This window comes from Haplochromis burtoni, unplaced genomic scaffold (assembly GCF_018398535.1).
Source record: "Haplochromis burtoni strain Fernald_Lab_line unplaced genomic scaffold, NCSU_Asbu1 Contig_51, whole genome shotgun sequence".
NCBI lineage: Eukaryota > Metazoa > Chordata > Actinopteri > Cichliformes > Cichlidae > Haplochromis > Haplochromis burtoni.
The window spans coordinates 759,987-775,432 of NW_024582412.1; the positions used below are offsets into that span (position 1 = coordinate 759,987).

The window sequence follows — 15,446 nt, forward strand, 5'->3', positions numbered from 1 at the left end:
TGCCAATGAACCAAAGAAAACAAAAATAAAAATGAAAAATGGTTATGCTTTAAAATCTCTAATGGCAGATGCAGGCTACACCCACACTAACATGTTTGTATTTTAAACCAGAAAATGTCCATGTCCAGACCAACATGTTTCACTTGTGCAGTCTGGACAACAACGGGAGATTAATGAGATGATACGATTTTTATTATTATTTATTTTTAATGGAAATAGGGATTTTTCTTAATGGTGAAGACTAAGAACTAATGTGTGTGCTTGAGCCAGTGTAAAGATGAAACAAATCTTATGCAAAAGACTATGGGGGAAGAACAGCAGTGACAGAGCGCAAAGACAGGCTTGTTTACTTGGACTCACAACAAAGTGGAAGCATAAACTGTCTATAAAAGATAGATGTAGCCACTGTGACTTCACCTGTTGGTTAGTGAAGTTCTGTTATTATGCTTTGAGGTCTGTCACAATACTTGCGTTTTAAGAAGTTTGGATCTGACTGAGAAACAGGAATGCCACAAGCTCACTGGTTAACACATTTCTGACCCAATAATGACCAAAGATTAGAAAATTACCTTTATGTTTTATTTATTAAGACCTGTAACTACTAATTTAACAAATAAATGCATGCGTCACAGGGCAAGGGAGTCAAGTGATGTGTTCCCACAGGCTTTTATATAATTAGAAGTCATTTTGAAACCAAAAGGAATTGCCCCCTGGTGGCAGATTTAAGGCACTTTAGCACTAGCTTCACTTTTTTTGTTTTATTTAAGACCCAGAAGCTACATTCATCTTTTATATGTTTTTTTCCTGTGGGTAGAACTGATGTTGAAAGTAACTTGTGGGATTTGTGATAAAGTGAAACATATGAGGAAGCCTTGGCAATGGCTAAAAATTAAGTCATACTTTTCACAAACATAAAGAATGCAATCATAAATGGTTTCCAAGTCGAGCTACAGTGTTCTCACTTCCTTTTTGTGGCCCTATGAGAAATGTTAGCGTCTGCATCAGCACTTTCAGAAGTTTCGGTTTTTGCCCGTCCAGACTACAACACAAAATCTTGACATACAGGCAGCAGAGGACTTTGCCCCAACAATATCATCCTGAAGTCTTTATCCCGTGTACTCCGTATTTATTTTCTGGATTTCATTCCCCTCTCATTTCTATGCTAATTGTATTCGATGTTATTCGCTGGGCTTTTAGATTTTATTTCACTTTTTTATTAACTGTGCTGGTCTTGTGGATTTCTTCTTTTTTTTGTCTCATTATAATGTATCTATTTTAATAGGCTATTCAACACATGTTAGTTGTATTTAATGTTTTGTACGCAGGAAGGGATAAAATATACGAGGGCAGTCTCGCATATTTTAGGGGTCTTTAAATGCTGGAGTAGTGGGAACATTTTAAAATGCAAACCTATTAGTGTGGATGTACCCAAAGCTGCTTTCTGCTTCTATGTTGTCAGTTAGATGAAACACTTCAGCTCCTCCTCAGTTGACACGGCACGCTCGTATCATGAGCAGCTGCAGGAGGATGAAAAGCGGCGAGACGATGAGGCCGAACCACAGGTCTTTGGCTTGCTCCTGCTGGGCCAGCTTCTGGCACAGCAGAACTTCACACACCAGCTTCAGGCTGAGCACCGTTAGGACCCAGAGGAGCCGCAGCACCGCCAGGCGCTTCTCGTTATCCTGGTAAAGCCGGATGGACACGATGGCAGTGAAGTATGTGCTGAGGCCGTCTGCAGCAAACAGTGGGACGAACACCAGCCACCAGCTTAGCCCGGTGAACTTATCGACTTGCAGGGCGACCAACATGCTGAAGACCATCAGAGCCAGCAGGTGGAGGAAGAGTTCAAAGGTCGCGAAGCCCAGCCACTGGACCAGCTCTCTAAGGGAGAACAGCATGGCGAAGGACGTTGGGGACGGAGTGACTGTGGATGGCCAAGTCACACACAGGGCAGCCCTGGATGCAGGTCAAAGTACTCCAGGGTGAGGGTGGCAGAGGGCTGATTATCCCAGGGCAGGAGTGGTTAGGTGGTGGAGAGGTGGCACACTGTAGGCTACATCTTCAGATCCACCCTGGGAACGACAATAGAAGTGAAAAAGCTAATGATGATCATAGCTTTGTCATTAAATTAGTTTACCACCTTATTTTTAAACATTTGTTTACATTTTACAGACTAAACTAGACAATTTCAACTCTTAGCCACAGTGTTGGCACAGTTTTTAATTTGTTACAGACATATAGTACTGTGCAAAAGTCTAGAGCCACCCCTCAATCCTTTATATTTTGTTTTAAGGATGTCATTTTCTTCTAGTGGTCAAGAGCAACACCACTCCAGGTCTTTCAAAGTTTTCATTTGGATATTGGTTGTTTTTTCCATTTTCAAATCTTGTACCTGGTCATTTTCAGAGGAATGCTTTTTGTTTTAATGATAAGCCACTCATACACTGACCTAACCTCACCTAATCCTAACTAAGGATGAACCGGTGAGCCTACACATAAGTTAAAATAAGAATTTTAACTTTCATCTTTCAAAAAAATAAACAAAAACAAAACAAGACCCGACAACAACACAAAATTTGACAAGTTCAAAATTGTATTTTGGGACCCACAAGTTGATTCCCAAATTATCCAAAAACCTGGCAAATCTTGGCATCCTGTGCAGTGTGTCCTTTTAATAAAAAAAAATTGAAAGAAATCTGGATAAGTGAAGCAGTCGCAGGCCTAAAAAGCGATCTACAGCAGATGAACAGTATCTGTAAGTAATTCCCTTAAGAGGAAATCTTTTTTTTTTTTAACCAAAGGCCTGACACATTTGGCCCTTCATTTGATGCATATATTACTTGCTGCCTAATATACACACCGTATTTCCATTTGTGTTTGCACATTTTTCAATTAACTGGTGCATTTTAAAATGTAAAGAAATGAGGGGTAGCTCGAGATTTTTGCACAGTACTGTAGTTGCACTTAAAGAAACATGCTTAAGAGAGTTCAGAGTGTGTTGAAGAATAAAGGTGGTCACACCAAATACTGACTCTTCCAAAATACTTCTCTCTCTGTATACATGCTTTGTATTTCCATGTAGCTTCATTGCAATATATCCCTGAATGAATTTATCAGAAATAAACCCTTTTGTGTATTTCAAAACATACTGTGCTTCACTCATCAAAACTGATAAAAGGATCACCCAGCACAGTTGAACAAGCAGATTTGTATTATTTTGGAACTTTTACTTATTTATCCTCCACGCACACACACACACACTCATATTTTTAAAAATGTGTAATTATGATTATTCAGCAATAGTAGCGTTAATAACATATGATTTTCTTTTTAAACTATTTTTTGTGTATGCATTGTTTTATTGTCATTTATTGATTTTACAATGTGTTTTAAATATATTTCTCAAAAGTGTACATGATTTTTAATTACACTTTATTGTTTACTCGTAGTCTTTTTTGAATGCTCAGGACCCCCAAAAACACCCATATTTTATAGATACAAGGCTGTTGATTAATAAACGTCACTGACGTCCACTCCCTCCTGATTTCCAGACCTTGACAGCTCCATAACTATTCTTATTAATCTCAGCCCTACCGCTCTGAGTGAGGTAAACACGTCTGACGCGAGAGTAACTGCAAAAAATAGTGTTTAATACAGAGAATCCAGCGGCAATCACGAAGATAGCTTCAATTTAAGCTAATAGCCAGTTAGCTAGAAATTATACTGAGCTTCTAATTACTAACAGTGCGCTTGTTTACATACACAAGACGTGTTTCAGTATAACACTTTTATTTACCTTAGAAACAAATGCGAGTCTTCTTCTTCATCACACTAGATGTCTGAAATTTTAGAAACCACCGAGGCTAACAAGCTGTTAGCATTGTACCTTCTGCTATTTTCTTGCTGCTGAGAGATATCGCGAGAACACTACCCTCACCCCACAGGCTGATACGGTGGCCCTTAAAGGATAATTTGTTTTCTTTTTTTGCGTTTATTTATATATTGTTGAAAAATGCCCAAAGATATATCAAACTGTTACAGATACATGAATAGCAATTATTTGTATTATTTTTTTTCTAAAAAATTAAAAGTATAATTATATTAGACAACCTTATTACAAGCAGAACTGCAGTCGATAGGTGGCGATAGCATAAAACTAAAATCGACACCACCGAAGAAGGACACAATGTCAGTTGACTTCAGTACGGAGAAGTGAGAAGCTGTTGTCTTGAGAGGTGAGTTTATTGGTGTATTTTAACGTCTGCTCTTTTTTCATGTCTTTTAAAACAACTATAATATATTTATGACATTAGCTGCGGTTAGCGATGATTTCTGTAGTTCCCCAGTCAGTAAAAACTGTATTTTCTAACTAAACGTGAAGAAGAGTACCTGCTCAATGAAAAGCTTGAATTAAAGTTCAGAGAAGAATGACGTCTCATTTAAAGTGTTTTTTGGCCTTTGCGGTTCTCACTTTGATCATAAACAAGGTTAGAAAATATTTAGTAACTGTGTTAAGATGCCACTATGCGCTTCCTACTGTGGAGTTATTCTTTCTGAAATCATTACATTTTTACATCCTAGATTTTTCCTAAAATTTTGTGGTCCAAAGTTTGCACATAAATAATACTTGCTGTGAAATTTTAGCTTCATATATCAATATCAGTTTGTTTTCTTTCTTTCTTTCTTTCTTTCTTTCTTTCTTTCTTTCTTTCTTTCTTTCTTTCTTTCTTTATCAGTAGATGATCTGAAGAAACAAAATTCTGGAGTTTCTTCATAGTACTCTTATTATAAGACGATAATTTTGGAAAATCTAATTTTTCATTTTAGACCCCATTTACAGACCTACTGCTTAGGAGGGGTCTTATAATTCAGGTTAAGTTAGAAATATACTAAGAAGAATTAAACATTCAAAAGGAACACATGTATTTTTTTTGAATATATAACAATAAATGTAATAAAACGATTAAGAGTAATGAAAAAGCGATTATTGGCTCATTTCTTGTAGGTAGTCCTGTCAGGCCAAGTCCGCATGGCAGTTACAAGACCGTAACATAATCCTAAGATCTTGTGGTGAAAAGCTGGTTCAGTCTATTAAGATAACATTTCGGAGGCAGCTGTGGGTTGTTGACTCTGCAGTTGGATTGAGCCGAGCTGCTGTTTGAAGAAGCAGCTCCATGCATGCTTGATCAGTGTTAACGGTCACCGAGCTGATGGGCAAATGTGTGACAGAGAGGGAATATTTTGGATCTTTGTCATTGATGGTTTCCCTGTTTCCGTGTAAAGATGCAGACGCCTGCAGAATCAATCCTCCACAGTGGCTACTTCCACCCAACCCTAAGATACTGGCAGACCTGCATTGCCGATTTAAGACCTGACAATCTTATCTACCCAATCTTTGTTACGTAAGTCTTAAAATGACTTGGGGTTGACCAGAAGAAGTTTAGGTCAGTACATTCAAATCTTCTCACTCTTGTTATGTGGCCTTCTTTGCTGCAGAGATGGTGCAGATGCAGTAGAGCCCATCGGCAGCCTGCCGGGACAAGCCAGGTAAGGTCCACAGCCATCAATAGCATCAAGTCTTCACAGCTGCAGCACCCACTTTCAGAACAGCTTAAAAACCTATTGAAAAAAGAATAATTACATTATAGAAGTGTTCATTTTAAGAAAAATCACATGGGGTATGGTGTCACCCTGCAGTTGTGAAACCACTGAGGGTGTAGTCTCCAGATAAAAATAGTCAGGAAGGGCGGAGCCAGAGCCAAACACTGGACCTGGACCGAGATAAGACGAGAATCGTTAGACCTGTACCTCCCAAAATGAAAACCTCTACTTACATTTTTTGGAGCGTCTTGGTAACAAAACATAGAAATGGAAAATTTATTAAAATATCTGTTTACCATGTAAATATTAATTTTGCACATATACAGAATGTAATGAAATTCATTCTGGTTTCTAGTGTGTAATTGGTGTGTCATTTGGGTTCCATGAAACCCAAATGACACACCAGATCACAAACACCAATTACTTAAACTGCAGAAATGGCGTGTTGATGACATAAAGTCTTGGATGATCTCAAATTTCCTGTTTCTAAATTCAGATAAAACTGAGGTTTTTGTATTGGGCCCTTAAAAAAAATAATTCAGAAACATCATGTCAAACCAGATATGTCAGATGGTATGACCTTGGCCTCGAGTAACACTGTGTAGTCTTGGAGTCATTTTTGACCACAATATTTCCTTCAGTGTGCGTATTAAGCATCTCTGTAGGACTGCTTTCTTGCATTTGTGCAATATCTCTAAAATTAGAAACCTCCTGTCTCAGAAATGAGTTCACACGTTTATTACTTCTAGTCTGGACTATCGTAATTCATTACCGGGCTGTCCTAAAAACTCACTGAAGGCTTCAGTTAAACCAAATATACAATTCCTTTTGAATGAAATAAGAACCATTCATCACACAGAGATCCATGAAACATTCCTGTACCGGATAGGGCTGGGCGATATATCGAGTTTTTTAAAAATATCGATATATTTTCATACGAGATATAAGATGTGACAATATCGTTTATATCGATATAGTCTATGTTACGTTATAATTATACTTGTGGAGCCGCAGGTTTGCCTCTCTTTCGTCCACTTTTGTCTCTACGCAACGTTACTCGGCCTCGCCTCTCCTTCACTGAACACAACTCCCCCTCCCCCATAGCTTCACCTGCAGGCAATGACAAGATGAAAGCGGAAAATCTCCGTTAGCGAGTTACCGCGGATCGCCCCGTGCGTGGGGCTGGACGGCGTCAACGTGTTAGCGAGCTAACCGCGCTAACGAGCTAACCGCGCTAACGACATGCAGCCCGGAGGGGCTGCACGGCCTAAAATCCTTTCATTTTCTCAAAACTCGACAGTGCGCCTTATGTATGAATGGTCAAAATTTGTGTGCGTAAATAAAAATTTGTGTGTGCGTAAAAAAGATTTGTGTGTGCGTAAAAAAGATTTGTGTGTGGACTTAGAAAAAAACCCTGCAAGTTACAAGTACGGATTTTGACCCTATTTTTCTTCCCTTCATCTGATTGGTCAATGTCATGTCAATCACAAATGTAACAATCCAATCAGAGAACAGATGGGTTTGGCTGTCGAGGGGCGCTTTTTTTGAACTGCAGGTCTTTGAAGGGAATAAATGCCCTTTTACATGCCAACCCAGCGTTTTCCTTCATCACCACGAAGGAAAACAGTCTGTGGTCGTCCGAGTTTGGTGATTTTTGTGTCACAGGTCTACGTGTTTAATACAGGGACTTCCACAGCCTTTTCAACAGCGCTGCGGACCGCGGGGTGGGGGCGGGCAGTGTTTTGGAAATGACAGTCTTCATTACAAAGCTTTCTTCGTTATGAATTAGCATACATGTTTTTATTGAACATTTGAAGAACCAGCAAAAAAAACAAACTCTTGTAGAGGACATAAAGTCAGAGATAGAAAAGACAAGGAGCAGGTGCATCTAGTACAGGTAGAGCTGCTGCAAAAACCCACAGAGCCCAGCAGCCAGCAACAAATTCTGGATCCTTTGCTTTTAGTTAGCAGTTAGCATTAGCAGCACATCCTGCGTCCGATGTGAAAGGACTTTTATGCTGCGCACTGTGACTCACAGCAATGGTCCCGGGTCAGCCCTGACTTTGTGTTAAACTAATCCTAAAGTAATAATGGTATTTCTAACCACTGATATACCACAACTTTTTCCTTTCAACAGCTACTGAAAGTTAGGGGACCTAGCTGCTATCGGATATTTATATAGCGATCCTCCAGCTTCAAACTGTATCACCCTTCAAGGACCTGCAGTTCAAAAAAGCGCCCCTCCGACAGCCAAACCCATCTGTTCTCTGATTGGATTGTTACATTTGTGATTGACATGACATTGACCAATCAGATGAAAGGAAGAAAAATAGGGTCAAAATTCGTACTTGTAACTTGCAGGGTTTTTTTCTAAGTCCACACACAAATCTTTTTTACGCACACACAAATCTTTTTTACACACACAAATCTTTTTTACGCACACACAAATCTTTTTTACGACATACAAATCTTTTTACATACAAAATATTTGACCACATTTTGAGCCCATTATGTATGAATTCTGGTTGTGCTTACTGACCGCGAACCGATTTTATGTGGTACACAGCGCTCAGCAATCTGTCAAAAAATGTTTTAATATGACTTTGCTAAGCTACGGAGCTGCACCGCTTGATGGATTGTCGGAGGATTACGGCTACCGAGGAGGAGCCTCGCGGAGTGATACGTACTGTGTGTGTATAAGGACCACAAATGGCACCTGTTCAGAGACGTGGTGCAGCTGTGAAATCTGTCTCTTTGTTATTATGCTCAGCGTCTATTAGTTTACATTTTGACTGCACAATTGTGAGCTTTTTGTTATGCACAAAAACAACATTGTTTTCTTTTATTTATGGACCATGATTATTTAATAAATGCTGATAATTTATTTTTGAGTAATTTCTTCATGTACATCTACGCTGTATGTAAATAAAAGTGCCCGTGTGACATCTGGGACACAGTGTGACTAAGAACTCTCTTTTTGTTCTTAACTTATGGCTTAAAAAAAAAAATCGAGATATATATCTTATATCGCCATCCAGCTAAAAAATATCGAGATATGAATTTTGGGTCATATCGCCCAGCCCTTCCCTGTGAGACTGTTGTGAGTAGAGATGCTATGTACATCACTCACAGAAGCTAAACCAGACTTCAAACAATCCTTAATTTACCACTGTGGAATAAATGGCAAAGGTGATGGTTTTGATTTTAAAAAGCATAAAAGTTAATTTTGGGACAAACTTTTTAATCATGTTCATCAGATTTCATTTATATCTCTCATTGACGCATTGAAAATTAAATTATTTCAGATAATGCTACAAAGTAACTCAAAAAGATGAGCGCTGAATTGCAAGAACTTTAGCTAAACATGAATCATAGTCATTTTTCTTCTATATGTTGCACTTTGTTTCAGGATGTGAATTGGACTCCTGCAGAAACCTCACTAACAAAAAGCTTTTGTCATTATATTTGTACCTGCAGATATGGAGTGAACAAGCTGGAGGGAATGTTGCGTCCACTTGTGGATAATGGCTTGAAGTGTGTGCTGATTTTTGGTGTCCCGGCTAAAATAGCAAAGGTATGAAGAGCTAAAAACCTCCAGGTAGACTTTTTAAGTCATTTGTTAAAAGTTCATCAGTGAAAAGTTTCTGTTGGAAATGATTAGACTGGATTCACTTTGCTGATATTTTGTGCCTGAATGGGAGCAAATTCCTGAAGCCAGAAGCTTTCTGGAAAGCCTGACATCCTGCTATAGCTGGTTGTTACTGCCCGAAGATTTGTACTGACACGACTCAGTTCCCTCACACTTGGACTCGCTGATCTCTCATGCTTCCTCCTTCAGGATGAGAGGGGTTCAGGCGCCGACACCGACGATACACCGGCGGTACTGGCAGTCAAGAAAATCCGATCTTTGTTCCCGGAGCTGCTGGTGGCGTGTGATGTCTGTCTGTGTCCCTACACGTCACACGGACACTGTGGTCAGTGGCTTGTCCTCGTAAAGCAGCCTAAAAAAGTTCATATATTTGTGCTGTCATATTATTTATTTATTTATTTATTTATTTATTTGTTATTTTTCTTTGCAGGCATCCTGAATGATGATGGCACACTGAACAATGATGCCAGCTGTCTGCGTTTGGCTGAAGTAGCGCTGGCGTACGCTCGTGCTGGTAATTCTTTACTTTGTTTTTTCATGATTGTGCTTGTTTTATTAGTGTGACAAACTGGAGGAAGCCTCCTCATCCTCTCCTTTCCTCTTCTTTTTTTCTTTTTTTTATTTTATTAATGTAAGGCAAAGTTAAAGCCACACTACACTAGACTACATTTGGTGCACTAATCATCGCGTTGTATGTTGCTCTGCAGGTTGTCACATCATCGCTCCCTCTGATATGATGGATGGAAGAGTTAGAGCCATAAAACAAGCACTGATTTCCAATGGTTTGGGAAATAAGGTAAATGTATTAACTTTTATTAATATTTAGATGCAACTCAGAAACCTGCGACCTAGTCTCATAGTGTGGCTCATCAAAGTATAACCATTCGCCTGCGATCCTACCTTTTACTATTGGGAAAGAATGTGGAAAATGCTAAAAACTGAGAATGATGTTCCCTCCAGAGAATTTCAGAACAGATTTATTCTCCAGGAATAAATCAAGACTCATCAGGCCAGGCAACATTCTTCTTCTATTGTCCAATTTTGATGAACCCGTCCAAACTGTAGCCTCAGTATGGTCTTCTGCTGCTATTGTGCAGAGATGCTCTTCTGCATAACAAATAGTTATTTTTAGTCATTCTTATCAGCTGCAGGAGCTGGTGTTATACTCATGATACACAGACAGTGACTGGTAATTGGATTATGTCATTGTTATTTTTATATGGTGTTCATTTTGGCAGCAAATTGTGATTCAGATTTAGTCAGTGCCTTTTAGTCATTATTTAGGCATCTAAATTCTTTTAGTTTTAGTTGACTAAATATCATATGAGTTATAGTAGACTACATCCAAGAATTGAATGTTAAAGTTTGTCTGTGAAGGTTCTCAGTCATCCAGGTCATCGTAGTCAAAGGAGCTTGCAAAGAAAAGCGTCTGGACTTCTTTAAGTTACTTGAAGACGTTTCACCTCTCATCCGAGAAGCTTCTTCAGTTCTGAGGTCAAATGGTGGAGAGTCCCAGATTTAATCCCAGTAGGAGTATCCCCCCAAAGAGGGGCAGAAGGACCCCCTGATGGTCCTCTAATCACATGAGCCAAGGTGTGAAACTGGGCGTGGGTCCCAATCAGCCAGGGTTTCGGGTGAGTTCATTGTGAAACCTGGCCCCACCTTATCATGTGATTTCCTGAGGTCAGATGGCCCAGGATGTGAGTGGGCGTTAAGGCGTCTGGGGAGGGATCTCAAAACTGGATTATAGATGGCAGAGAGTTGGTGTCGTAAACCCCGCCTCTGTTCAAAGATGGTCGCTCACAGTGGACATAGATGCTTCTTTCACTCCTCTTTCAAACCATCTGTCCTCTCTGTCCAAAATGTGAACATTGGCATCCTCGAAAGAGTGTCCTTTATCCTTTAGATGCAGATGGACTGCTGAGTCTTGTCCTGTGGAGGTGGCTCTTCTGTGTTGTGCCATGCGCTTGTGAAGTGGCTGTTTGGTCTCTCTGATGTAGAGGCCTCTCCCTCTGTCCAACCTCACAATACAAGAAAAGAAGGAACTCTGGGACTCTCCGCCATTTGACCTTAGAACTGAAGAAGCTTCTCTGATGAGAGGTGAAACGTCTTAAAGCAACTTAAAGAAGTCCAGACGCTTTTCTTTGGAAGTTCCTTTGACTAATGTTAACGTTTGTTTACCAGAGAGAGTTGTGCCACATGGTTTACCAAGAGTCTTATTTTCCTTGACACCAAATCAAAATGTGTCCATACTTCTATTCTTCTCTTCCTCCCAAGCATTGACATTTTGTCATGTTTCCATGAGGAACGGGGAGCATGGGAACTCCCACCCTGTTTGTCAGGAGCTGATCACATTGTGCACGTCTGACCTTTCTGCACAATGAGATTACTTCTGATTGGATCACTTCCAAACTCGTCCCGCCTTCCTACACATCTTAATTAGTTGTGATTGGCTCTCGTCTCTCCAGACCGTTTTCATCCTGTTGTTATTCATCTACGAAATTGTCAATACTCTTCATCAGTTTTTGTCCCCGTGCAACAGTTTTTTATGTCATCAGGTGGGAAAAAAGGTTCTTGACAAAAACTGTAATAAAATAAAATCTTCTTGAATTTTTTTTATTTTTTCTTCTTTGTTTTCAGGTTTCAGTGCTGAGCTACAGTGCAAAGTTTGCTTCTTGCTATTATGGTCCCTTCAGGTAAGTGAACTCCAAACTCCATTGTTAACAGATCAGTCAAGGGGCACTTTGAAGTGAGAAGAGGCCCAACCCCACCCCTTGCTGTGTTCATATACAGGGATGCTGCACAGTCGAAGCCTGCATTCGGGGACAGACGCTGCTATCAGCTGCCTCCTGGCGCGCGAGGGCTCGCCATCAGAGCTGTGGTAAATGATTTGTGAACACATCTGTTTGGCAAAAAAGTTTTTACACTCAAACACTTGTTGGGTATCCTGAGCTATTGGTCTGTGCTGCAGGAGCGAGATGTGAGAGAAGGTGCGGACATGCTGATGGTGAAGCCGGGTCTGCCATATCTGGACATCATGAGGGAAGTCAAAGACAAGGTGAGCAGCTATATTTCATGTACCAGTCCAGTGAGGGTGGGAGAATTCAAATAAAGCATACTTAAAATTCCTTCAGTTAATTAGCAACATTTTAAAATATTAAATGTTCTTTGGTTTCCTCCCCTCAGTTCCCCACTCACCCCTTGGCAGTGTACAATGTGTCTGGGGAGTTTGCTATGATATGGCATGGCGCGCAGGCTGGAGCGTTTGACTTGAAAGCGGCTGTGATGGAGGCCATGACAGCGTTCCGCAGGGCAGGTGAGACCCTCTGACAGTGTTTAATTACCTCAAAGAAAACCTCTTAATGTGCAGAACACTGCGCTTTTAAAGCCCCAGTCTGATGTTACAGGTGCTATTTTTAACCTCTGTTTATGTTTTATTTTTTCAGACAACAGTTGATACAGTTAGGCTAGTAAGTGTTTTGGCAGTGACACTAGTTTACCTGTTTATTTTGTCCTTTGTACTCCACCACAGTGTATTTTAAATCAGCCCATCCAGATGTGCCTGAAGTACAGACTTTCAGCTTTATTTCAAGGGATTTAACGATAGTTTAACTATCTTTTGATAACTTTTGGTCTCTTTACTTTTTACCCCTCAACTGTAAAAGGTATATGGGGTTTTGAGCAATGTGAACACCAAAGTTTGTGTAGTGTGTGACATAAGACTTTCAGATTGATGCCATAGGAGTATCTACTAATAGGCCACTGCCAATACTTTTTACTTTTAGAGTTATTAAATTTGTGAATACCCTTAAATGACGGCTGGTTTTTACCCCAGAGCAAAAATAAGAAGCAGGTGATCTCTGTACAGGAACGTTTAACATTCACCATCTTGTAAAATATGATCACAAGCTGCTCTGAATCATTTTTCTTTCATTTAGCTAGCTGCTTACTTTTCACGTTGATGCAGTCTGTGGTGAAAGGGACCAGGATGAGTCCACAGCAGTCAGCTAAATTAAGAGGAAGCTAAAGTAACAGCAGAATACAGATAACACATTTAGCTTGACACAGTCTTTGAATTTCTTGTAAACTGGTAAAGACTGACAGCACCCATCCTGTCTCTCTAGCAGCAGTACCTGCAGCATGCAGGGGTGAGTCTAAAGGGAGGCACAGAAGTTACACTGCCACATGTATTTTAAAGCTTTATTTACTTTTCTTCATCCATTACCTGCTGCTTATTTGGGTCCTTTCATTGGTACGGCACTCTAAGAATAGATTCCCAGCCACTACCTCTATCTCTTCCACCCAACCCGGGGTGGATGCTTGAAGACACTCCACGTTGTAGCTTGGGCATGGCTGTGCTCAGCCTGAAAGTGTGAGGTTGGCCCACCACCCGCAGGAGGAGCTGCAGGGTCTGATGCAGTGTGGTCTAATCCCCAGTTACCAATATAAAGCGCCTTGAGGCGACTGTTGTGATCTGGCGCTATATAAATAAAATTGAATTGAATAAATATATATTTTTATATTAGAAAATATACATCTAATAATGTACTATTCTCATAGATTAGGCTAGCAGTAATTAAATCTGCTTTCTTGTGGGTCAGTAACAATCTGGTCTTCTGGTCTGGGCCCAAGTGAGGGGAAAAATTACATCCAGTTTCTATGTAGCTTTAATTAAGTGTTAGTTCTGCTCTGGATTTGGCTAATATTAATAGCTTCTCCTTGCTCTTTGATGTAGGCGCTGACATCATCATCACCTACTACACACCTCAGCTGCTCACCTGGCTGAAGGAGTGAAGAGAGATGACCTGGACCAGAACAGAGGTGGACCAACTGACAGGGCATGCTCGCTAAAAATCCCTTGAAGGGGGAAAAATGAATAAAATCCACAAATTGTGATCCGTTTTGGGCCTTTTTCTAATGTTTATGGTCAGTTTCATGATAGCAACTCAAATGGCAAACTGCACATGTATCCACTGATACAGTATCCTATATACCTGTCTGAGCTTATCAGGGGCTGATATGGAGCCGAACGCTGAGAGTGTAAATGCAGATTTTTCATTGTGACTTCTGGGTGTGTAGGATCAGTGTTAAATAAAGTCAGTTATCTCTACTAACCGTATATCTGTATGAATCATCCTAAAATGTCTGATATATGTGAAGTATTTCCAGAGAAAATAAAGTCATTCACTCGGATCTGTAACTGTGTGTATTATTTTTAGTCTTGTTTTTGTTTTTCCTGCTATGATTACACAAGTAATATGATTGCACCACTACTCTCATTACATAGGTACTTGATTACATAGGTACTCAGATTATCTAGTAATCTTATTACCTAAGTACTCTATTACAGTTTTACCCAGGTACACTGATTACCTGAGTAATTTGATTACAATAATTGATTCCAAGCATCGTACCTAGTTATGAGAGTAGTGGTGCAATCAGATTACCTGTGTAATCAGAGTAATCAGATTACCCAAGTACTCTGATTACAGCTTTACTCTGACTACACATTACTGATTACTACCAACTTTTTAGTTACAGCAAGCCACAGACCAAATCCAGCAATTTATCCAGAAACTTTGTTGTCTAGTAACAAAAATATACTCCTAACTCTAAAGTCGGTGGCTGGCTGGTTGATTTGTTTAACTTAATATCGCTACATAAAGTCAATTGCCACCTACATTGAGCTTTATTGTTTTTTACTTTTATATAATTTTCTGAGTTTCATCTTGTTTTCTGGGTGATATCGGAGCAGTAGGAATAATCAGAGCAGAGCGCCTGCAGTGTTTCTGGTCTATGGTGATGATTTTTGAAAGATTATGTCTTAAAGGAAGGAGACAAACATGCTGCTTTTTCTGTGAGGTTTTTTTTTAATTGAATTGTATTTCTAACATACTACTATTCAATAAACATTTCTGTTATAATGATTATGCCAAACACGCAAAATTAATTCTATGGTTGTTTTTGCAGCATATAAACACCTTGACTGCTGTCTTTTGAGTCGCAGAAAAGCTGTTAAATGAATCACAAATGTCTAATTCAAGGTGCTGCAGTGTGGGTAGAGGTGATCACAGCTGGGCAGAAAAAAAAACCCCTGTAAGAAGCAGCATCAAAACAGCAAACAGCTATTTTAATTGCTGCATATGACCTCTCCCTGCCTCTTCACAAGTCACATTTTAGATTATTTTCTGAGGAG

At 39.7% G+C, this 15,446-nt stretch overlaps 2 protein-coding genes across 2 annotated transcripts; one reads left to right on the top strand and one right to left on the bottom strand.

Annotated features, from left to right (window-relative positions):
- Positions 1-761: 761 nt before the first annotated feature.
- On the bottom strand, positions 762-3,945 carry tmem203 (transmembrane protein 203). The gene is made up of 2 exons (XM_005921726.3): positions 3,797-3,945; positions 762-2,072 (listed from the first exon to the last, which is right to left on the bottom strand). The coding sequence occupies exon 2, from the start codon at positions 1,896-1,898 to the stop codon at positions 1,485-1,487; it is 414 nt and encodes a 137-aa protein (XP_005921788.1). The 5' UTR covers positions 1,899-2,072; positions 3,797-3,945; the 3' UTR covers positions 762-1,484.
- A 185-nt stretch (positions 3,946-4,130) lies between these two features.
- Positions 4,131-14,443, top strand: alad (aminolevulinate dehydratase). Its single transcript, XM_005921725.2, has 12 exons — positions 4,131-4,235; positions 5,284-5,402; positions 5,497-5,547; positions 9,079-9,175; positions 9,440-9,575; positions 9,681-9,764; positions 9,958-10,046; positions 11,891-11,946; positions 12,044-12,131; positions 12,222-12,308; positions 12,437-12,566; positions 13,986-14,443. Exons 2-12 carry the CDS (start codon positions 5,284-5,286, stop codon positions 14,042-14,044), a joined length of 996 nt encoding a protein of 331 aa, XP_005921787.1. The 5' UTR covers positions 4,131-4,235; the 3' UTR covers positions 14,045-14,443.
- Positions 14,444-15,446: the final 1,003 nt, after the last annotated feature.